Source organism: Aethalodelphis obliquidens, unplaced genomic scaffold, assembly GCF_003676395.1.
Source record: "Aethalodelphis obliquidens isolate GAN/ISIS:26980383/991018 unplaced genomic scaffold, ASM367639v1 scaffold162, whole genome shotgun sequence".
NCBI lineage: Eukaryota > Metazoa > Chordata > Mammalia > Artiodactyla > Delphinidae > Aethalodelphis > Aethalodelphis obliquidens.
In genome coordinates this window covers 50,411-74,436 of record NW_020838106.1, presented here as the reverse complement: position 1 = coordinate 74,436, position 24,026 = coordinate 50,411, and the positions used below count along the sequence as shown (strand labels likewise).

General features: G+C 38.6%; 1 protein-coding gene and 1 pseudogene across 1 annotated transcript; one reads left to right on the top strand and one right to left on the bottom strand.

Annotated features, from left to right (window-relative positions):
- The first annotated feature begins 6,076 nt into the window (after positions 1-6,076).
- LOC113616565 (BAG family molecular chaperone regulator 2-like) lies at positions 6,077-6,813 on the top strand (annotated as a pseudogene).
- Positions 6,814-14,628: 7,815 nt separating this feature from the next.
- LOC113616567 (tripartite motif-containing protein 64-like) lies at positions 14,629-21,623 on the bottom strand. Its single transcript, XM_027099956.1, has 5 exons — positions 21,213-21,623; positions 19,962-20,057; positions 19,022-19,272; positions 16,377-16,477; positions 14,629-15,320 (listed from the first exon to the last, which is right to left on the bottom strand). The coding sequence occupies exons 1-5, from the start codon at positions 21,621-21,623 to the stop codon at positions 14,827-14,829; spliced, it is 1,353 nt and encodes a 450-aa protein (XP_026955757.1). The 3' UTR covers positions 14,629-14,826.
- Between the last annotated feature and the right edge of the window lie 2,403 nt (positions 21,624-24,026).

Genomic DNA, 24,026 nt, shown 5'->3' with positions numbered 1-24,026 from the left:
ATCCACTAATAATCTGTTCTCCTTTTAAGAGGGCACAATTGGAAAAATTAATTATATTACAAGGCTTTGACTAGAATGTCACATTTTAGAATATGCATCCAATCAGACATGACCAGACAGTTTTAAGGAACTAAGATTGACTTTATGGAGACATAAAGCCCCTTGGAAAATCAGCCTGGTACCTTGCTTGCAAAGTTCCCAGAAGCCTTACCAGGTGAGAAAGTAAGGTCACTTCCTGGCAGATATAAGAACCTCAGGATATTTGGGGGACCTCAAGAAGAGAATTAACCCAAATCTATAGGTATTACAGGTGAGTCTGATGGTAAGTTCTTGGCTTGGCTGGCTGACTTCAAGAGGCTATTAAAAATTCAGTCTGGAGATTCCTTATGAAAAGTTTCAGCAAAGAGGATTTAAAAGAGCCGATGTGAAAAAAAAAAAAAGAGCCTATGTGTTCAATTGCTATCCTTGCCAGACTTATGTAAATATTCAGGCCAAATTTCATGTAACTCATCTTATTTTGCAAACAAATTAATTTTAATTTGGCTTTCTTTGATAAAAATGAGCATGACTATAGAGAGAAAAAAATTCTCTTTCAGTAGAAATTATAATACACTGTTATTAATATTAGATTCTAGTTCTATTAATCATCCTTGAGATTTTGGTTGTCCACCTGAAAACCAAAATGGATCCTGAATTCTTCTAGTTTCTTCAAATATTTGACTACAATTCTTCAAACTAACGTTTCCAGTTTTTCTCCCACTTTTGACTTGGAATCATTGAGAACTAAAGCTGCCCTTTCCCTGAAGCCCTGCTATCTGAAGCTGAACAGCTTGATACAAATGTAAGAGAGACCACCACAATAGCCCATGCTTAGGCAGTCTCTGTACCTGTTGCTTTGTAAGGCACTCAGAAAGTTTACATGAATACCTAATGACATCATCAGAGACATTTCTAACTGCAAAAGATACTTCAAACTTCAGATCTAGAAATCTTCTCAAATGGAAACTCTCAGGACTCAGTTGCTGAGTTTATATTTGTTCCAGTCATTAAACTTTGTTTTACTTTTGTCTCCACAGAAATGCATCTTATTAAATACCTGACTGCTCGCACCCTATAGGCCTAACTTTGAGGGCCCACTTGCATCACTGCCTCCTGAAATGAGTAACTGACATGACCTACTGTCAGAACTAAGAAATTGGCTCAGTGAGATGAAGCAATCTATTGACTCAATTTCTGGAATGTGAAACTTCTTAAAAGAAATTTCAAAGTCAGGACTGTAGGAGAGCAAAATTTGCCACCCCAAAATGTCTCTTTGGTATGTGTACTATTTCTAGATGAAAACAGCCAAGGCCTCAAAGACTCAGGAATAAACTTTTACCTTCCCCCTAACTGCCGAAAAGAATGTAGATAGAGGACCAGTGGCAGGAATGGAGCTATCACCATTGATAACTATAGGATGAACCAGGTGTGGTAGACAGGGAAGAACCAGGAATAGTCTGTTAAAATTCCTCTCAGTGTTCCATTGTCTCTACCTGGCCCAGCAAACTTTTTTTTTTTTTTAACCAAACATTTGCTTTTCCATTTCCATGTGAAATGCCTTCCTCCCCTTTGAAGTCCCAAACCCTGAGAGTTTTAGCCATTTTTGGGAGTTACTTAGTTTTCTGGGTCTCTCTCATGTATACATGTTAATAAATTGTTTGATTTTCTCATGCTTTAAAAGAAGGACTAAGTTATTTGTGAAATTTGTTTTTTCTTACTCTTATCTCAATTTTTATAGCTAGTAAATGTTGACTAATAGAAAAATCATTTTATTCATTAGCACAGCTTCCCAACCTGATTAATCTTCCCAAATTAAAATTAGATTATTCATTTTTTCAGTATTTATTGAGTGGCTATAGCATTCCAGACATCGTGAAAAATTCTGATGATATGACCCTTGCCTTTAGGAAGCCTACAATACAATAAGAAGGCAAATATTGAATATGTAATTAAATGTAAGAAGTTCTAAAAAGGAGCAGTATTACCTTAAATGTGAAGCATGTCGCTGCCTTAATAGGTGGCATCTGCAATCTTGATCTTGCCAATCCATTGTAAAAAGTCCAGTTAGCTGGTTTAGCAAGTCTTTGGAGTTTTTAAAAAAATATATGGATACAAATTCAATATCTGTTCTTCTTAATTAAGCTTAAAGCAGAAGGCTGCTATCTAATTATTAGCATCTTAGAGGATATTTGTATCTTACAAAGCACACTTAACAAAGCAACATTGTTGATTTATGCCAACCCCTTGCAGTCTTTCCTTCAAAGCTAAAAAATATATAAGAGACTTTTAGTACTGGAAAATCAGTCTCTCAGTAAAACTATTAACACATTTGATCTGCACATTATTCAGAGCCTCTAGCAAGACAGAACTCATTATCTTCTCCATTCATAAAATTAAATTGTTCCTATATAATCTTCCCTCACCCCTTCTAACATCCTAGAAGAGGCAATCTTGTAACTTCAAAGTCCAAATCCCTTCAAATGGGTCACAGCAAGGTTTGAAAACAAAGTACCACATATGTACTAACAAAGCAGTATATGTAAATTTCTTAATAAACATACCAATAATTAAGATTCAATAGAGAAGAAATAATGTTTAGTGTCAAATTTCATGTTTTGGCTGAAGATGTTACCTTATCTCTCATAAATGAGGAATCACCTAGATGCTCACTGTACAGATATAAACATGATGCCATTAATAATGTCACAAGGTGAACAGGATGATCTGGTCATCCAGATAGCAACATTCTGTTTCCAAAAAAGTGAAAAGTTGATGTCATGATGGCTGAGATTCATGACAAGTGTTACTTCTAGTTGAGTATTAAATCCTATGTCTAAAAACTGCCCAAAGTTAGTTTGAAACTTAAGATGTTAGAATGTTAGTATATTGTACAATAAACCATAACATATAACAGGTGAGAAGTGAGACAGGAGTGTAGTGTGAAAAGTATAAAAAACTGATAAAAGTAAGTGAGAAGAAAGTTTAAAAGAAAGGCAGAAAACCATGACTGGATGATTTCCTCCTGAAGTCACAATTACTCTATTCAACAGTAAATGTAGAAATTAGAAAAGACCCACCAAGTTAAAGTGTAAAACAGAAAGAGGGCTGCAACCCATGTCCTCCTATCAATACCAGCTGTGTGTACCATGATGCTAACATTCCAGGCAGAATGGTAAATTATATTATTTGGCCTTTAAACCATGTTTCCCTATTCAGTATTATAATTAACATGTACCTTCAGCCTATTTTCCATGATAGCTTTTACATAATACTACTAGGATTAGGGGACCCCGTCATGGTTTTTCTTCCAACACTCATTCCTCATTTACATCCTCAGTCCCTGTGTACCTTCAGTACCATTAGATTATGAATAAATCGCTCTTGATTTATTTATTTATTTTTTGGCCATGTTGCACAGCTTGCGGGATATTACTTCCTCCACCAGGGGTTGAACCCCAGCCCTCTGCAGTGAAAGCACAGAGTCCTAACCACTGGACCACAAGGGCATTCTTAAAATCTCTCTAGATTTTTGATCTTCCTTCTAACAGCACTTTCTCTATTCTATCTTACCTGACACATATTTTTACTTGATGATACCCTTTCCCCTAAAAGCAGAAAAAATTCCACTTCATGGGAAAGTAGAAATAAGTCCTGTAGGGACTCATGGGGTCAGAGAGGAACGATGGACCTTTGCTCTGACATCATCAATTCACTGGTTGTTCTCTTTTGAAGTTACTACCCTCTGATTATATCATCTGCTTCTTATTCTCATCACCGTCCCCAGGTGAACACCAAGATATTCTCCCACCTTCTGCAATGTTTTTCACAGCTGTCTTGTAGATTTTTGGTGCACCTCTGGCCCTTCACTCTTCCTTTTCTTTCACACCTTGCATACAATCCATCAGTAAGTTCTATTGGCTCTGCAATCAATATACGTCATGAATCCAGCTGCTCCACCAGTATTCATCTAATCCTAGCCACAGTCCTCTCTCATCTAGACTTCTGCAACAGACCCCTAGCGGGGCTCTTCCTCCACTGTTGCTCCCATACCCATAATCATTGACTCAGTAGTTTTCTTCATAAAGTAGCAATCAGATCATGTTATTATTAAAAATCCTTCAAAGCTTTCTCATTAAACTTAAAAACAAAATTCAGACTCGTTAGAGTGGCAGCTAAACCTACTTGATCTAGCTTTTGAAGCTTGTCTCCCTTCAAGGGAAGACAACACTAAGGAAACACATGCAGACCAAGTGCACAGAGACCAGGAAACAACCACATCAGCAGAGATCACCAGCATCACAAAGAAGCAGGCAATCCCCAAGCGAGGCCTGTGGTACTGTGCTCTCCCAGCGCTAATGTAGTGCGTCCATATGCCTACAGATGAAGGCATTGGTAAATGGCCAGTGGTTAAGAGAGTCACTGGTCTTCTTTCAGGGTCTTTTGTGGTGACATATAAATTTTATGATTGTTTTTTCTTCTTATGTAAAAAAAATGCTATTGGACTCTTCATAGAGATTGCATTGAATCTACAGATGGCTTTCTGTAGTACTGCCATTTAAACAGTATTAATTATTCTAACCTATGAACACAGGAAACCTTTCCATTTATTTGTTACAATATATTCTTTTTTTTTTTTTTTTTTGCGGTACGCGGGCCTCTCACTGTTGTGGCCTCTCCCGTTGCAGAGCAACAGGCTCCAGACGCGCAGGCTCAGCGGCCATGGTTCACGGGCCCAGCTGCTCCGCGGCATGTGGGATCTTCCCAGACCGGGGCACGAACCCGTGTCCCCTGCATCGGCAGGCGGACTCTTAACCACTGCGCCACCAGGGAAGCCCTATTTGTTACAATATATTCTTAATAATGGTCTGAGGAAACTGACCCCATGCTCTATGACTCAGATTGTATACAAATACCTGGCAATATCCTCTATATTGGGTATTCTCAGGCTCATTTTTGTATGATCTCTACCTCTGGCCCAACTTTAATATGTTAGAGGTTCTCAAGAGGAGGCTAGAGACAATGATACCACTCACAGTTTTTAAACCTCCAGATGTCTGCTTCCTTCTATACATTGGATCTCTTAGGTTTCCAACATATTGACTGCACATTAAAATCACTTGGGAGTTTTCAACATGCCAATGATTGGAGCACAATCCCAGAGATTCTAATTTAATTGGTTTGATGCTACGTATTAGTGCACTTAAGAGCTACCCAGGTGAATATGCAGCTAGAGCTGCAAACCACTAGTCTATAATCTTATTTAAAGTTTGATCAAAGATCAGCAGCATCAGTATCACCTGAGAGCAGTTTAGGCTTTATTTTAGATATACTTAATCAGCATTTGCATTTTGACAAGACACGCAGGTGACCTAAATGTACTTTAATTTAGAGACGCACTGGTCTAGAAAACATACACACTCCCATAGGACTCAAGTTCTTAAAATAAGTTGATATCTTGAGAACAAGTCCTTCAACATGTGTTTTTCAAGATTAATTGGAATATTTTCAACACTTTGAATTTTTATATATCTTTTAGAATCAAGTTCCATTTTCACAGGAAGAAAAAAATCCTCCTGGGTTTTTGGTTTTAATTTTATTCAAAATTATCTGACACGCATTATTTAACAAATTAAACTGTATATTAAAACATATTACCCCTAATGTAGCTTCATAGAACAAATATCTACATCTGCTTTTAAGAAAGGGGAAAAGGCCTGAAGTTGCATCATATTTATGAAACTGGGCGAGGCGGTGTTCCCGGGCAGAGTGAGCCCAGGCGCCACGGGAGGCCTCCCATCCGCGCCCGCACTGGGAAATCGCTGGGCTTCCTCTCGCCAGCCATCGCCCCTCTGAGACCATTCGAGACCGTCCGAAGCCGTCCGAGCCCCTCGGAGCCCGTCCGAGCCCGGGGCCAGCGAGCGCCTCATATACAGGCACCTGGCTCCCCGGCCCCGGCCCCGGCCCCGGCCCGGGGGCCGCGGGCGGCGCGTCAGAGGGAGGCGAGCGCCGCAAGGTGGCGGCGGCTCCTGCGGCCGAGATGGCTCAGGCGAGCATCAGCACCAAGGCCAACGAGGTCGCTTCTGCTGCTCCTCTTTCATGGGTTGACCTCTCCAGCCGCCTTCTGGAGAGCCTGGACCAGCTGGAGCGCAGGGTGGAAGCTTTGAGAGAAGCTGCTGCTGCAGTTGAGCAGGAGAAAGATTTCCTTCTGAGATGATGCACAGCATCCAGAACAGCCAGGGCACGCGCAGATCGGCGACGGGGAAAGAGAAGAATTAAATCTGACTGCAAAGCGTTTGATGGGACCGTTGAAGTTTCAATGGAAACAATTAGAAACCCCCAGCAGCAGGAGCCCCTCAAGCATGCCCCAGGATCATCAGCGAGGTGGTCAGCACGTTTCTGGATGATTTGGGAAACGCCGAGTCACCTAGCGTCGATGTACAGCGCATGCCCCTCAGAGGTGCCTCCTGGGCTGGGGGATCAGAAGTTTCAGTCCATAGTAATTGGCTGTGCTCCTGAAGATCAGAGGAAAATTAAGAGAAGACTAGAAACCATGCTTAGGTCTGAACACTAATTGAATCTGCTTTCAGCACTTTGTTGCAGTTTTGGAACCAGTTCCTTTAGAATGCGCTAGCAGCTTGATGATGGCCTTGTCAGAGTTTCTAAGAGCCCTTATAAATAATGACGTATTAAGGATAAAATATTATTTTAAGTGCACATTCTAAAGGAACTGGTTCCAAAACTCTGCAACAAAATGCTGAAAGCAGATTCAATTAGTGTTCAGACCTAAGAGCCCTTATAAATAATGATGTAATAAGGATAAAATACTATTTTAAGTGATAACTAGTTCCGTATGTTAGGCATAACAACTAATTTGATACTGATAGTTGTTTCCGATGAGGAAAATATTTCAGTGTCGTTAGTTTTGTGAAGAACAATTAAAGCTAGAAATATTTTGGTTACCTTTCTAGAAGTTTTTAGATTGAATTCTTGTCTTGTGCTAGGCTCTAGCACATCCACTGTTCTTGGATGAACACGTAGTGTGTGAAGGAAAATAAGTGCTCGTCTAAGGGAAAAGCCTCACGGTTCTTTTCTGGCCTGTGTCTGCGAAGACACCGGGGCACATGGGGCACTTGTTTGACTAGACATTCTGTACATAAAGCAGTCCACACATTGACCACACATCTGCTAACCAACCAGTGAGCTTAGAGGAATGGAAGGGAATTTTCTCTACATCTTCTCTTTCATTCAGCAGTTGTTGTTTTTTTTTGACATCTGTATCAAATTATTTTGAACCTAAAGATATATGCATCTCATAATATGAATGTATTCCTTGATAATACATGAAAACATGACACAAAATGTGAGAGAATTCACCTCTAGTTTTATCACTGTGAACAACTATATATCCACTTCATCTTTTTTCAAATGCATCATCTTTAAATTTTTAATCATTACAGAAATACAATGTTGTAGCTTGCCTTCAAACAGAAAAAATTCAATGCTGTTATAAAGTCTGCTCTTTTTTTTTTTCAATTTTTGGCCGCACCGTGTGGCATGTGGGCTCAGTAATAGAACCCATGGCCCCTGCATTGGGAGTGCAGAGTCTTAACCACTGGACCGCCAGGGAAGTCTGCTTTTAATCCTCAACTTAAAAACCTCTTATCCTTAGTCCTAGCAGTTCTAATTTATTTGAATTATTTCAACAAATTAGTTGGATAAATTTACAATTTATATGTAAACCATGTTTACTGCATAGGAAATTTGTAGCTAGTATACAGACCCCCCAAACATGGCTTGCATATTAATTTGTTTATCAATACACCCAAAAGGATGTGCACAAAATTTCATTAATACTAGATAACATAGACACCCCTACTATATAGACAGGACCTTATCAATCTTGTCCCCCAGTGTTTATGTGGGTAGCTTTCCTAAAACTGTACAAATATTACATGTTTAATCTTTTGTAATATGATATTACAAAGAAATTGCTTTTATTCTTGTTCAGTTCGGTCATCTTCATATATGTTTAATCCTTACTAGTCACTTGTGTTGTTTAATTTTCTTCTTCTGTTTTTTTTTTAAATTTCCCTTGCTATATATAACATCTTCACTACTGGTTTCTAAGAACTCATTTATGAGTGAGAATGTTAACCATTTGTGATGCAATGCAAATCAAATACCATATTTAATTGCCATCAATTTACTATGGTGTTTTGTATTTTGGTTGTGTATTAAAGTATAATCATGTTGTGTTTTCTGTAGTGAGTTCTCAGAAAAGTCCATTATTGTTAAGCCGGGACAAAATGACTTACAGATGGCTCCTTGGGGGGGGAAACTTGAGGAACTAGAGAAGGTGTGTGAAAGAGAGATCATAAAACACTGCAGAACTGACCTTCAGGAACAGCTAGAGGTGGCTAGGCACAGTGGTAGAGATAGATCCAGGGAGATGAAGCTGTGCGTCTGCGAGTTTCTGGGGCAAAGGAGCAGAGAGGGCCTCTGAGGGTCATGTTCTCCCAAGATGGGAGCACAAGGCTGCGCTCTTAATGTAGCTCTGGCATCAGGGCTCTTCTGGCAACTGTCTCTCTAAAGGCAACTTCATGAACAGTCATACCAAGTTCTATTATATTAGGAAAGGTATTTTCTTCCCTCTGGATTCTTCCTAAATATGAAGTGAAAAACGTGCTCTATTGATGGTATTTATATGCAATTAGTCTTCTTGGACTTTTATAAGATGAAGGTAGGTCAAGGTAGCTTTCTTCACTTCATAAGTCCAGAGGACTTGGTTGTTTTCATAAGGTGTTCAGTAATATGAACTCAACTTTTTGCCATCTCCTGGTTCTGCTTCTTTTCCCACTTCTTTTCTTGAGACATTCTCCTTCTTTGCTCCCGCCGCCTAAGTCTTGCTTCGTACGTATTTTACTCCCAGTACTTTTTTCTCATTATGAAGCCTGGTCCTGGAAGGGAGCTTTAGTTGGTTATGTCTGAGAGTTGTAGGGACTGGAGGGTACCAGCCCCTTCACATGTTATCGTGGATTCCTTGCATATTTCAGCCTGAACGCACTCACCCTACTCAGGTTCATCAGTTGTTCTTTAAGGGACCTGCCAGCTTTCAATGAATCCCTATTGCTAACTTTTGGGGTTCTGAAATTTATCAGATATCCTGTCCTTTCCTTCTGTTTCCTCCTAAACAGATTCTGATACCCCATGAATCTTAGATATCCCTGATTTGTCTCCATCTGTCCAAATTTTGGGACTTCCAGACAGTTTTGTTGTAGAAAAGGTTCACGAATTTTGATATTGTATCCTAGTTTTTCTTCTGTTTTATTTAGAGTTTTGGAAATATTCCTAACGTACATTGCACTTCTTTTATATTGCCAGAATTCACAAGTGTAGTTTGGAGAAATGCACTGTATAAAAAAATGAAGAGTGCCTCCAACCTGGATCGCAGTGTTTTTAGTAGTTTCCATAAGTTGTATATAAGAGAGAACTAGGACAAAGGAATTGTGGAAGTAGTTCTCCAAGGCATCATGCTCTCCTTCACTTTGAATTTTTGAACATGCTATTTCCTCTATCTGAACATCACTTCCATTACCCCTTTTCCTACTTAATCTCTATTTATTCAAGGGCAAATTGTGGAATAATTTCCTTTCAGAAAATGTTTACATTTCAAAAAATGCACTTCTAGCAATTTCCATCGCACCATGGATCTCCTACTATTATTTTGTGTAAATATATATATAGCAACAGGACTATTTTAAAAATTTCTAGAATGATGCTTTGGGCCAGAGTTGGAACCACATTCTAGCAAGATTATAGGTCATCATGACATATATATATATTGTAGAATAATTTCATTAAGTGTATTTAATTTTTTAACGTAATTTATTTTGCTATCTATTATGTATTAGTGGTTTCTTGTTGGAATTCAGTAAAAGATAAGTATGGTAGATGGATGAAATAAAGGAAGCTAAGTGCTATGATCTTAATGTCTGTGTCACCTCCAAATTCATATATTGAACCCTAATGCCCGATGTGATGTTATTAGGAGGTGAGCTCTTTGAGAGGTGTTTAAGTCGTGAGAGTGGAGCCCTCATGAATGGGACTAGTGCCTTATAAAAGAGGCTCCAGAGAGATCCTGAGTGTCTTCTGCCAAGTGAGGACACAAGAAGTCTGCCCCTGAAACAAAGCCATCAGCCAACCACCTCGGCACCCTGATCTGAGACTTCCAGCCTCCAGAATAGTGAGAAATAAATTTCTGTTGTTTGTCCAGTTTATGATATTTTTTTATAGCAGCTCCAATGGATTAACCTAACATTTTCTATGAATCTACTGTGAGCCAGTTATAGGCATTAAATTTAATCTTCACTTATACTTATTTCATGAACATATACATGAGGAAACAGATAAGCAATGAGTTAATTATTTTAACCAATGTCATCTTATTGTAATAGCTAATTCACAATTTTAATCCATATTTGCCCAATTCCAGTATTTGTACTTTTTTGACCAAATAATGCTTTCTATTACTGATTACACTTACTGGTCATTCTTCAATGTTAGAATGATATATTAAAGTTAAGAATTGTAACTTTTATCTCTGTATCCCATGCAACAAGGCATGGCTTAGAAAACATTAGGTGCTGAATGAATTAGAAAATGCACGCGTTAAATTCACAAGAAGAGCCCCACTTGACTGGATATCTCACTATCTATTCTGGCTTATAAGCCTTACTAGCACTTGAGGGCAAAAATGACTTATGGGAAAATCTGCTGGAGGGCAAAAATGACTTATGGGAAAATCTGCTGATTTTCAGGTAAAAAGAATGAATTCTTAGACCTAATTTTGCAAATTTAAAGTCAAGGAAGGAAGCAAATAACACAAACTGCTAAAGGATTTTCCAAATAAATTCAACATGTTAGCCATCTAGAAGGCATATAAAATTGATAAATCTCCAGTAACTTTAAGAGATTAAAAGCATATATTTACAGAGCATACCTGTGTATGAAATTGTATATGGTGGACTCTATGGGAAATAAATGTATTATTTTATTATTATTTTTTGAATACCAAATGCCTTGTGCACTACTTATCTGCCTGTTTTTTCCAATGAAAACTCAAAATCAGCTTTAATAAATATTTGTTTTAATAAAGTAAAACATAAAAATCTGTTTAAGAGTGTGCAATAGCCATCTATCTATCTGTCTATCTATCCAACTATTTATCTAATTCAATGATCTTTATGTGTTAAAATAAAAATATTTTCATGTACCAATAGTGAAAACTATGGACTTGGGTGACAATGATGCGTCACTGTGGGTTCATCAGTTGTAAAAAATATATGCTGCATACAGAGAGACAACCTATACTAGATGTAAGAACATGATAATAAAGGGATCCCTGAAACCCAAGATCAGACAGGCAGATCTACAGTCCCCATAGCAGCATATTCCTCAGGAAACAGACTCTTGATCCCGTGATCCAGATTCACCTTGTATTGTTTCTGCACCTCCTCAGCCTGTTTCTTATAGTTCTCCTTCTGATTCTTCAGGATGCCTTGCCGGGATCTCCACCATACGATCCCTCAGGGGCATATCTTGCAACTCCTGACTTGACGGTGAATCCTGGTGGAACATCTGATAGGTGTCCTTGGAGGTTGTTCAGTCTCTCCATGGACTCTAATCCTCATGGAAAAATAGTTTTCTGGGGGAGACTTCACTTCTTGCACATTTTCCTGAAACTTCTTTTGGCCTTTGATTTAGATTCCTTAGGGGACATCCGATTTCTTGGAATATTGGACTAGTTCAGAGTGGTGTTCCCTGAACCGAGCCATTTTCTCCTCACACTCCTGTTTCTCCTTCTGGAAATCTTGAATATGTTTCAGCTTCATGTTCTCTGGGAACTCCTTGTCTTTCGCCTGGTACACAGTTTGGGGTGTTTTGAGGAGTACTAGGGATACATCTCTTTTAAAAAGTGGGGGTAAGTTGTTAGGGGCTTCTTGGGTAAATCAGAATGTTTCTTCTGTGTGTTGGGGGGTGGGTGTTTTGCTTTTGTGAGGATTTTTAACATGTTCCTTAACTACCAGGACTAATTCTTTTTTTTTTTTTTTGCGGTACGCGGGCCTCTCAATGTTGTGGCCTCTCCTGTTGCGGAGCACAGGCTCCGGACGCGCAGGCTCAGCGGCCATGGCTCACGGGTCCAGCCGCTCCGCGGCATGTGGGATCTTCCCGGACCAGGGCACGAACCCGTGTCCCCTGCATCGGCAGGCGGACTCTCAACCACTGCGCCACCAGGGAAGCCCCCAGGACTAATTCTTTTAAGGTGCAACAGTTTCTCAAGTTATAAAATGTTTCTAACCATTGGAGTTTACACATTTCTCCAGAAATATCTTAAAAAGCTACTTTTTCCCAGTCCATCAGTGACTGAGTTGTTTTGAATGCATGGCTGTGATTGAACAGGGGATTATTCTCCATTTCTTCCAGGAACTTCACAATGTCGTCTTTGGACCAATGGTGTTGGCCATTGGGCAACACCATTTCTAGGATTTGGGGCTGCTTACAAGGTCCCAGTTCTGCAAGCACCACCACAAGAGCTCCAACTTCCTCACACTCAAGACTCAGCTGGTGAATTATTTCTTGAGGTTCTGTAGTGTGACTGATGCCATGTTTCTGCAGAGAAAGGGAAGGAAAGGAACTTTCCTTCTATGCCATGAATGAGATAATCACACCTCATCTGTTGTAAGTCAATTCTATAATTTAATTGACCCTTAAAAATAAAATGAAAACCTTCCCAAATTCTAATTTGAAATTTATGTTTTGTTTTCAGATGCATCATCTGTACTCTTTAAAATTCCCCTTGCCTCTCCAGCCTTCATTCCACCCAATTTTACAGGGCTTACCATAAATGGAACTTAACAAAAAAATGAGTCATTCAATCAAGAGGCTTAGAATAAGAGATATAATCAAAGAAAATGGAGGAAAAAGATCAAAATGAAAAGAGAAATGGCTAAAAGGAAAGGACTTTCACTCCATAGTGCACTGAATACTTCCTTTGAATTGTAGGACTGAAGATACAGTGAAGGATCTGGAGATAAAAATGAGACAAACCAAGAAGCTCCTTCTTGTACTCTGTAAAAAGAAAACAAAATACATCCAGCTCTTGAGTTTTTGTGAACTGGATATTATAGATTGAACTTGAACAAATTATCGTTTAATATATTCTTGTGGAGATGTGCCTGAGAATGAATGCTTTCTAGTGAACCATACTGTTTCTGCTTTCAAATGACATGGGTATAATGAACATTATAGAACAATTACAATATTTTTTAGGTATCACATTATATTACAGAATTCTGTATTTCTGTCATCTGAATTATTCTTCAAATTTAAATTGGTTTTGGCCTTCCCCCTGCTAAGGAAATTATACCACCTTATGCTTAGTAGTATTTTATATGTCAGTTTAAATTCTGACAGTCACCATCATGTGAAGTCCCGTTTTCTGTTTCCATATCACTTTATGTAGGGTCTTCATCTTCCAGTAGATTGTACTGATCGTCTTAGGGAAATCTCAAAATCAACACTATAAAACAAAATTATGCAGTAGTTATTTTAAACCTCAAACTAATGGAATTTTCTTAGGCTGTAAAGCTGCAAATCAATTACCTCTCTTTTGTTGACATTATCAGTTAGCATTTTATGTCTATTATGTTAGCTACATTTTGGAAAACTTTATCAATGCTGGAATAATATTTGTTTATATTAATTCTTTCATTCATGTATTTGTTCATTGATTCATCCTATACTTCTATGTATTATAAGTCTGCATTGGATAGTAGGAATATAGTAGTAAATAATATACTGTCCCTACTGTCTCAGAATTGTCTGTCCAGTAGTAAAAGTGCTAATTTGAGGAAGGTTTGTTGAACATTATGATGAGACGGTATATGCTCAGAGAGTGTGTAATGAGAGGAACTACACTGGTCTGTGTAGTCACGAAAAACTTCCTGGGAAAAATGTTGTTGAGCTGAGATGTGCTTAATGACTAGGATTTAGAGAAATGATAAAGTCTGTCAAACACTTGGTTCTTACCAACTAGGTCAGCTTTGAAGAGAAAACTAAGCACCATTCCTTTTGTTTACTAACCTGATATATACATTACCTCATGCTTTCACCCCAATCTGGTTCAGATACGCAAGTAAAGCATACTGTTTACAATGTAGATGAATCTTGAAAGCATTAAGTGAAAGTAAACAGACATAAAAAGCCACACATTGTGTGATCCAATTTATTTGAAACCATATAATAGAAAAATCCATGAAGAATAAAACTGGATTAGGGGATGACTTGGGAGGGGGAGGGGGAATGGGGAGTAAATGTTAATGGTCATTGGTTTATTTTGGGGGTGATGGATATGTCCTAGAATTAGATAGTTATGGTTTCACTTTTTGAATATTACTAAAAGCCACTGAATTATATAGTTTAAATGGGGTAACCTTTATGGTATGTAACTTTTATTTTAATAAAACTATTATTTATGACAGAAGAAAAGCAACTGATTATACTCTATGAAATATTCCATAATAAATTTTTATTACAAGAAAATTTAATTAACAAATTTATACATTCAACATGGTTATGCCATTTTATAAACATATAGTCGTATGTTCCATTAAATTACAATGTGCTCAGAGATAGTCAGATATCATCCTGTGGCCTCACGTGAGGTTTAGGAAAGCAATTTGTTCAGGCAAGAATTTCATCAATTAAATGGTCATGGAACTTGACTATTCATGGAGACCTAAGGCAAAGGAAAGGCGTCAGAGGGGAGGAGAAGGAGAAAGGAAGGAAACTATATATGAGGGAACCTCTGCAAACATCATAGAAGCTCACAGTTCCATTGTCATAATCCAGAAACACTCCAATCCTACCCAAAGGGCTTTGCACATACTGAATTAAGGGTGGGGAGTTTGTGGACAAAGTATAATGATTGTTCACCTTCATAGAAAATAGCAAAAATGCTTCTTCAGAATCAATAATGATATCAGTATCACTCGTCAAGATATTTTTACAGACTCCCAGAATCCAGTTCGAGGAGTGTGTCACATCCACCTCCCAGTAATGCCTCCCAGAGGTGAAGGCCACAGCTCCCCAGGCCACAAATCCTTCCACAATCTGGGGCTGTCTGGACACGTCGTGATGGTCACCTCCAAACATCACACTTGTACCATCCTCAGAAAGGCTCACATTGTGAATGGTCATTTTCTGACTCAGAACATTATCCACTGCAGAAAGAGCAAAAATCAGGTCAGCAAATGAGATTTCCACAGCCTGAGAGGCAGAGGCTCTCTACCCAATGAGTCTTTTCATTTTCCCTCCTCCAAGGAAATACAAAGCAAAGACAGCAAAGGGAGTTCAGACTAGCTCTTCTATGAAGAGTAAGAGTCATTACTATCTCACCAGCACACAGAAAGACTTCAAATCATACAGAAAAAGAAAAAAAAGGGAGATATGAACTCTGTGAAGTCTGATTTAATGTCAACGTCTTGACAGTTTATTTCAGGACTCACCAAAAACATTATTCTTTTTCTTTCATTTAGAAAACTTTTCTTGTGTCCTTTGTCTTTAATATGATCTAGCATGTAGATAGCACTTGCTATCATGTGGGTATTTATTGGGCTATGGTCTCTACTTACTACATTTTCAAAGGTCAAAATTTTGATAGAAATCCATCAATGAATAGTTTGGAAGCTTCTAAAAGGATGTTCTGGAAGCTTCTAAAAGGATGTTCTGGCTAACCATGTTCAAATATCCCTTGCCTTTCAGCTGTTCTGAAATTGATCTAATAGCATTACAATTATCCTGCCTAAGCTAATTTTAGTCTTTTCTGTCAATTCTTGCTGATTTTAGAAATAATAAATCTTTTTGTACAATGCATAATAAATGAGCTGGTAATACAGAACAAATTAAAAACCAGCAATGCCATATTTAACTTTATAAGAGTGAAATAAACTGAATAAACACAATATTGATGGTTACTCACAAAAGTAAATATTCTCTCTCTTTATAACCACATGAGCAAGCTGGTTGCTCTCCTCTTGCTCTGCCTATGTCATATGTAACTGAATATATATCTCTAGCTTTGCATTTTCGGTAAACTATAGGTTGCAAAGTTCAGCCTTGATCTTTGTAATACGACTATACAAGCAGGAAAAATGTAACAACTTTGGGAAGTTATGTACTACCTTCATGTCAGAAAAAATAAAATAACAATAAAAGAAGGCTCCTTCCCAAGAAGTTCTAATGAAATGTAGTCCTGCTCACTGAAGGTTGACTCTTACCTCTGAAGCTGTTCAGCATGTCTAGGATTCCAGTGACAGGCCAGGAAGTGAGCTCTGGGTTCACTGGCTGAGGCTTTTGCATCTGTATCAAATCAGTCCTGTAACAAATGACATCAGTTGCATTTCAAGGTCAAAGGCTAATCACAGGACCATTACAAAAAAGCAGTTTTTAATCCAGGATATTTTGTCAGAATTCTCCTATTTTTGGTTAATTGGATATACATTATATTCTACACACTTGGGAATATAAAAAGTTACCATACTTTTTTCTAAATATAAATTACATCAAATTTCAACTCCCCTATTCTTCTCAGACTTTACTCCAGTTTTCAACTTATTGAACTTCATTCACTTCCTCTATTCCAACTCAGGTGATGCAAAGATCCTGGGCATTTTACAGAGAGCAAAAAATTCAGGCAAAGCCTTTGGGACTGCAGTCAGCAAGTAGTCATCAAGGATACGTTCAGTGTCTAAAAGGAAGAGTTCACTGAGCCCGACGTGTTTGCTCTTATCAGCCCATTAAGGGAATCCAATTCCAGCCTGGCTGCCTTGGTCCTGAAGGTCTAACTTTCCAGTGGGCACCAGGAAGCCATTAGCTCTGAGGTCCTACCTACAAGGGGTCTTGCTGTAATGGAACAGGCTGATTCAGTGCTACTCCTAGGAACAAAATCACAGCCCCTCTTCCTATTAGGGAATTTGCCCCTTTCCTGCCATTTTCACCTTCCAACTCATTAGTGTAGGTGCTTCCTCTGTGATATCTCAGAAAAATCCCTTCCCTAAGTTTTACTGTGGTGAGTCTGGAGAGGATGGGGTGAGTGGGTGGAACAAAGCCCAGAATGTCAGAAAGTTTTCAGGTATATTTGAATTCAGCCAAATGAAAAGGAAACTTCTCAGACCAAGGATCAGAAGGCCTCTAGAATCCTTTTGAAATAAAACAGAAAATAGCCAAAAAGACGATGTTAATAGATCAAAAGATGTACTGTTCGTCATCCATGTGCGAGGGTTCTGCATGTATGGATTCAACCACGGATTGAATCTGTAATTTCTGTTTTATTTTATTTATTTATTTAGTTAGTTAGTTAGTTTACACTAGGTCCTTGTTTGTTATCTATTTTTTTGTTAAATTTATTTTACTTATAGAATAATACATAGATAAATTCTTTTCAAAAAGTTTGAACATTATAGGTAAAGCTAAAGTCTCCCTTGATCACCATTTTTTTTTTTTTTTTTTTTTTTTTTTGCGGTACGCGGGCCTCTCACTGTTGGGGCCTCTCCCGTCGCAGAGCACAGGCTCCGGACGCGCAGGCTCACGGGCAAAGCCGCTCCGCGGCATGTGGGATCTTCCCGGACCGAGGCACGAACCCGTGTCCCCTGAATCGGCAGGCGGACTGTAAACCACTGCGCCACCAGGGAAGCCCTGACCACCATTTTTAATCCTGATCTTCTTCCCTATGGTTTGAGATAACCACTGTGTGTTATTTATTTTAAATATAGCAGTGTGTACATGTCAATCCCAAATTCTAAATCCATCCCTCCCCTACATTCTTCCTCCCTGGTTCTAAATGGAAAATATTCAGAAAAAAAAAAATTCCTGGAAGTTCCAAAAAGTGAAACTTGAAAATGCCACATACGTGGGAACTATTTACATAGCATTTAATTTACATTTTATTAGGTGTTATAAGTAGTCTAGTAATGACTAAAGTGTATGGGAGCATGCTTATAAGTTATCTGCAAATACTATGACATTTTCTATAAGGGATAGTGCATCCCGGGATTTAGATTTTGGGGATGGCCTGAAAACAATTCCCCGTGGCACCAAGGAATGACTATCCAACCACTTCATCAAAAAGACAACAACGTTTCCAGAAATCAAAAGTCATTAGCGTACACTCACATTTCCAATACATTTCCCGAGGCCTGCAATGAAAAAAAAAAAATCACGTTAATCATGAGAGTTCTGTCCTTTTGCATCTTCTTTACTATTCTTGTTTGTTCAATAAGGTATTGTTTTTCTCATTCTCCTCTAAGGAACAATCAGAGGCTATCTTAATAACAGAACTTAAACTAAAACATGATGAGCTTCCTCAGGGCACGTTAAGGAAGGAAGGAAGGAGGCCAGCAAGAGTCTGTGTAATGATGCAACAACATCAGGTTTCCAATGTCAGTCATTTCTCAGTCCTATTCCCAAGGAGAGATCTCACCATTTATGATGACAATTAAAGCAAAACAAGGAACCATATAAAACGAATTATAGAGTGCATTGAAATTGACTACCAGTTCTAAAAATTTTACCTAGACAATGGGCAAAACCTCAATGTCTTCAGTAAGTGTGGGATAATAGAGTGACAACGTATTGAGAATTACTCCAAGAAAATTAACTTTCCCCTGGTCACAGAATTTTGCTGATTTTCGATAATCTGTCTGGATAGTACTCCTGATCACACTGAAAAAATTTTGTCCTATGTTAGCTACTGAAAGGATTAAAAAAAACCTCCCAAAGATTACCAGGCTATGAGAAATAAGGGATTGGACAAGTAAGTTAATGGGAGTCAAGGAGCATCATCCCTTAGCTGAGATAAGAGTATATGCAGGTAACATTTCAATGTCATGGCAACAGTGCCCAGAATAGTAATTCCGTCTCTGAGGATGGAACCTCCCTTCTCACCTGGAGCAGCTCCAAGTCGGGCTTGTGGCACATCTCAGTCAGCTCTCTGTACATTTCTTTCAGACTTTCTTTCTGTTGAGTCATTCTGAATTCACTCTCCCTGAGTTGCTGGAGAGTCTCCTTCGCTTCTTCCTCCAGCGCCTCCAGATGGAGTTGCTCCTGCTTCTGGAGAAACAGGTGGATCATCTGATACTGAACTTTGATCATCACCTTCCTTATGGCCGCATAGTTCTGCAGAGATAGTGGATTCAAAGAATCACTCATCCTCATTCTCAACAGAAAACGTCAAACATTATTTCCTTACTGTCATCGGGAAAGCTCTTGACAAACTTTCTGCCTCACACCTCAAAGGGTCCTTCCTGTCCATCCTTTCTCTAAGTTTCTCGCCTTTTTTCCTGTTTAAATCAAGCCATCTGAGGGGGTTCCAGTTTTTCTCCCTAGGAGGATTCTTCAGGGTTCTTACTCCATCAATTATTTCCTCTCTTACCCAAATCTTGTTTTTTCTTGTTCCTTTCCCTGATTTTTCTAAATATTCTTTTATTAGGTAAACCCCATACTGTGCATCTTTAAAAATATGCACTAATTCTCCTCTAGGTACTGCTGTATTCCTCTCCTCACCTTCACAGACACACTTAGCACAATGTTGTCTTATACTCCAGGTCTGAGAAGGTTTATTCAAATCTTCAAAATGTGGCCTAGGAATACATTTCATGCCTTGGTTTTCCCATATACTAGCACTCTTTGAACTAGTTTGTATTGGTCTGTTATAATTGTGATTACTGATGATAGGTCATTTGAAACCACTACTCTTTCCAAGGAAAAGACCACTATCCTTTACCTGGTAATTTGAATTTTGCTAAAAGTCTAAGCCAGGATTATATCTGTCTCCATGCAAACAAATAGAATATTTTAATTCTTACCTCTAACAACTGAGTTTTGTTAGCTTCTTGATTCAGACTGTTTTTCATTTCTTGTGTCATTTTCCTTAAAGAGTCCATTCTCTTCAGAAGTTTCTCCTGCAAAATAACCATGAGCTTTAGCGACACAGATGATACCATAAATTCCATCCCCTTATGTATGAGCAAAGGCAGTCATTTAGAGCAGGGGTCCCCAACCCACCGGACCGAAGACCGCTACCAGTCCACAGCCTGTTAGGAACGGGGCCGCACAGCAGGAGGTGAGAGGGGGGCGAGCAAGTGAAGCTTCATCTGCCACTCCTTATGGCTCCCCATGGCTCCCCATGGTTCGCATTACCACCGGAACCATCCCCCCAACCTCTCCCTGCCCCCATTCATGGAAAAATTGTCTTCCACGAAACTGGTCGCTGGTGCCAAAAAGGATGGGGACCACTGGTTTAGAAAATAGAAATCTTGAGTTTGAATGATGTGGTCAGATTTTTCCACATTAATCTAATTTGATTCTAATATGTTGAATGTCAAAGTGACAGAAACATATAATGAAGAATTGGGGTGGGGGGACTTCCCTTGTGGCGCAGTAGTTAAGAATCTGCCTGCCAATGTAGGGGACACAGGTTTGAGCTCTGGTCCTGGAAGATCCCAAATGCTGCAGAGCAACTAAGCCTGTGTGCTCTAGTGAGCCTATGCTCTAGACCCCATGAGCCACAACTACTGAGCTCGCGTGCCACAAGTACTGAAGCCTGAGTGCCTAGAGCCCATGCTCCACAACAAGAAAAGCTACTGCAATGAGAAGCCTGTGCACCACAGCAAAGAGTAGCCCCCGCTCGCTACAACTAGAGAAAGCCCACACGCAGCACAAAGACCCAATGCAGCCAAAAATAAATCAATTAATTAAAAATTTAAAAAAGAAAGAAAGAATTGGGGAACTTTATAGATAATGGAATCTCTCATTTCCATGAGAGAAATGAAATTTCTCATTTCCTAAGAAATTGAGACTCAGATTTTTATATAACTTGACTAAGAATGCGTCAAGCTCACATCAGAAGCCAGTGTGCCTTGTGCTACCACATGCCCCAGGATACAGCAGTTCCACATGTTTGGACAATTGGGCAACAACATTAAAATGATACACGACCTACACTGAAAAATCTCCACCTCGACCATCTCCATCCCCATCAACTTCATTATTATCCTCATCTTTCTCTCTGATTTAGGAGCCTGTAGGTTCCTAACTGCTTTAGAAGCATCACCTACCCGGTATTCCTCAGCAGCCCATTGTATTGGACTGTGGCTGTGAGCTGCATGCTCTGGGGACTCAGAGCAGGGGCCACAGAGCAGGGTCTTGTCAACCTCACAGAAGAGTCCTTTGGCTTCTTTGTGTGTCAAGCAGATCTGCGCCTCCAAGCTGTTGGTTTGTTTAGCTGTGTCCTGTCTGGCGAGGGAAGCCAGCTTCTTGAGTACAATATTGGTTTGGAAATCTGGCTTCTCTGATAGTCCCCTGCACTCAGGGCAGCTCTTTGGAGTCTGGTCTTCCTCCCAGCAGAGGTACAGGCAGGGACGGCAAAAGCTGTGCCCACAGTCTATGGTGACGGGGTCTATGAAGTAGTTCATACAGATGGAGCAGGTTAGTTCATTCTGGAAGGCTTGCAATGTGTCTGAATCCATGTTTCTGAAAATTCAAGACAGAATTAGAGAGGATAAGAGAGAAAGTCTTTCTTCTGCCCTGATAAGGGAAAGTAAAGCCTTTGGACAAAGTCCTGTCTGTTTGAACTCTATCTAATTTACCTATATGCTTACCCTCAGTACAAACCTAGAAATGGTGAATACAGACAGGTTCATGCTGATACAAATGATAAAATTAGATAAGAGAGTCCCTAGCAACTTTTTTGTTTAAAATAAACCATGTTCTCAGTCATACCTAAATTACATGGATGTGCTTAAAGCTTAGACCAGCGGGTAAATGGTGACTCCAGAGTTACTTTTATTAGCTGATTGGTACAGAAGCACATATATAATCTCAATCTGTCTGTCTCTCTCTCTCTCCATGACTCCATGACTGGAACCCATACTTGCACACACTTTGTCTCTATGCTAATGTTCTCTATGTCTCCTGTCTCTGAACTGACAGATGTGCTTTTCTAAAGACAAATAAAATTGTTTAGAATAATTTAAACTTAATATAATCAATGTTGGCTTTACCTTTGGCATCTTAAAACTATAAACATTTCAGTGTTTGCTTCCAACTTAAATAACAAAACTCCTCCTTTCAAGACAAAAAAGGAAAAAATTATGTTATTTCTAGTTCAGCAACACAATTTTTCCTGGAGTCAGTTCAGATCATCAGAGCACTTCACATTTTTAACTAGTGAATGTTCAAGCTACAACAGTAATGAGTAAAAATTAATCAGTTGTTTTTTAAAACCAAAGAAAAAATTTGAATATACATGAGGATTTTCTCTCTACACTAGAAATTCCAAAGATATAGTTAATGGAAGCAACATCATATTCTCTTTGTTTCTGATATTTCCCTATTTGACCAATGCCACTTCTTGGGAGTCCCTATCAGTTCATTGGATCTATCCTGAACACTTTTCAAATCTACACTGCAAACTGAAGGCTTTAAAAATACAGCGCCTTTATTCTGGCATGGACATATATACACTACCAAATGCAAAACTGATAGCTAGTGGGAAGCAGCCGCATGGCACAGGTTTATCAGCTCGGTGCTTTGTGACCACCTAGAGGGGTGGGATAGGAAGGGTGGGAGGGAGACGCAAGAGGGAGGAGATATGGGGATATATGTATGTATATAGCTGACTCACTTTGTTATACAGCAGAAACTAACACACCATTGTAAAGCAATTATACTCCAATAAAGATATTTAAATAAAAATATATATATAGTGCATAAGAACTTTACAAGAAGATATTCTAATTCATTCAACACATTTAACTCTTATGTTCATCTGTATAAAGGCTATGAAATGTATACATTATGTTGAACATTTTAGGTGTTCTATGCGTTTCATAAATACATATGTCTGTAGAAATCTCATTTAAGACCTAAAAACATCTAATAACATGGAAGGTAATGGAATAAAAATGATTACATATGTTAATATTACAAATATCAATATATTACAATTGCTCTAGTTACAGATATTTTAAATATTAAGGTCATTTAAAAAAACTAAGACAACTACTTGTTTGCTTGGACAAAACCCAAGCAGGCTAATAAGTAAATGGAAAGGATTTGGATGAGAGAAAGTAGGCATGAAGATATTTACAATCAATTCCTTACTTACCAGAGTCCACTGTGAGTGGTCTTACTTCTGGAAGGCTGCACGTCCTGGAAATCTGTGGATATCAGGGTCAACAAGAACTGTCCAACACCTGGTAGCTGCACTTTCCCTCAGTCCCCCTGAGAGAAGCAGTCACCCCTGGACAAAGTTGCCTTTTAAAGGGTTAGACTCTCCTGAGGCCACACCTACTTCTTGAGATTGGATAATAGCTTCAAAGGGAAGTGGAAAATACTGATGTTTACTCAGAAAGGTGTGAAAATGGTTGATTGGGTTTTCGGTATATAGAAAACCCAATCTTAGGGGGTTGAGAGCCTAAAAGAATATAGACTTCTTTTGGGGTAAATATAAAAAAAAAATTGGTGAAAACTTTTAAACAAAATACTTTATATATGTTATATATACATACATAATAATATACATCAATGTATATGTTTCTATTAATATGAATATAATATAGTAATTATTTATACCATAATTATGTGAGTAATTATATTTAATACAATGCATAAAGATGACTGTTTTTTATTGGGGTATAATTGACATATAACCTCATATAACTTTCAGGTATATAACATAATGATTTGCTATTTGCATCTATTGTGAAATGATCACCATATTAGTTAACATTCATCACAGCATGTAGTTAAAAATTATTTCTTTTGTTATGAGAACTTTTAAGATCTACTCTCCTAACAACTTTTAAATATGCATTACAGTATTATTATCTGTAGTTACTATGCTGTACATACTGTAGAATATTATTATT

Excerpts from the sequence above, each read along its gene's own strand:
- LOC113616567 (XM_027099956.1), bottom strand. The coding sequence starts at position 21,623 with ATGGATTCAGACACATTGCAAGCCTTCCAGAATGAACTAACCTGCTCC. Across the intron at positions 19,273-19,961 it reads ACAAAACTCAGTTGTTAGAG|AACTATGCGGCCATAAGGAA; the intron begins GTAAGAATTAAA and ends CTATCTCTGCAG. Across the intron at positions 15,321-16,376 it reads CATGCTGAACAGCTTCAGAG|TGGATAATGTTCTGAGTCAG; the intron begins GTAAGAGTCAAC and ends CTCTTTCTGCAG.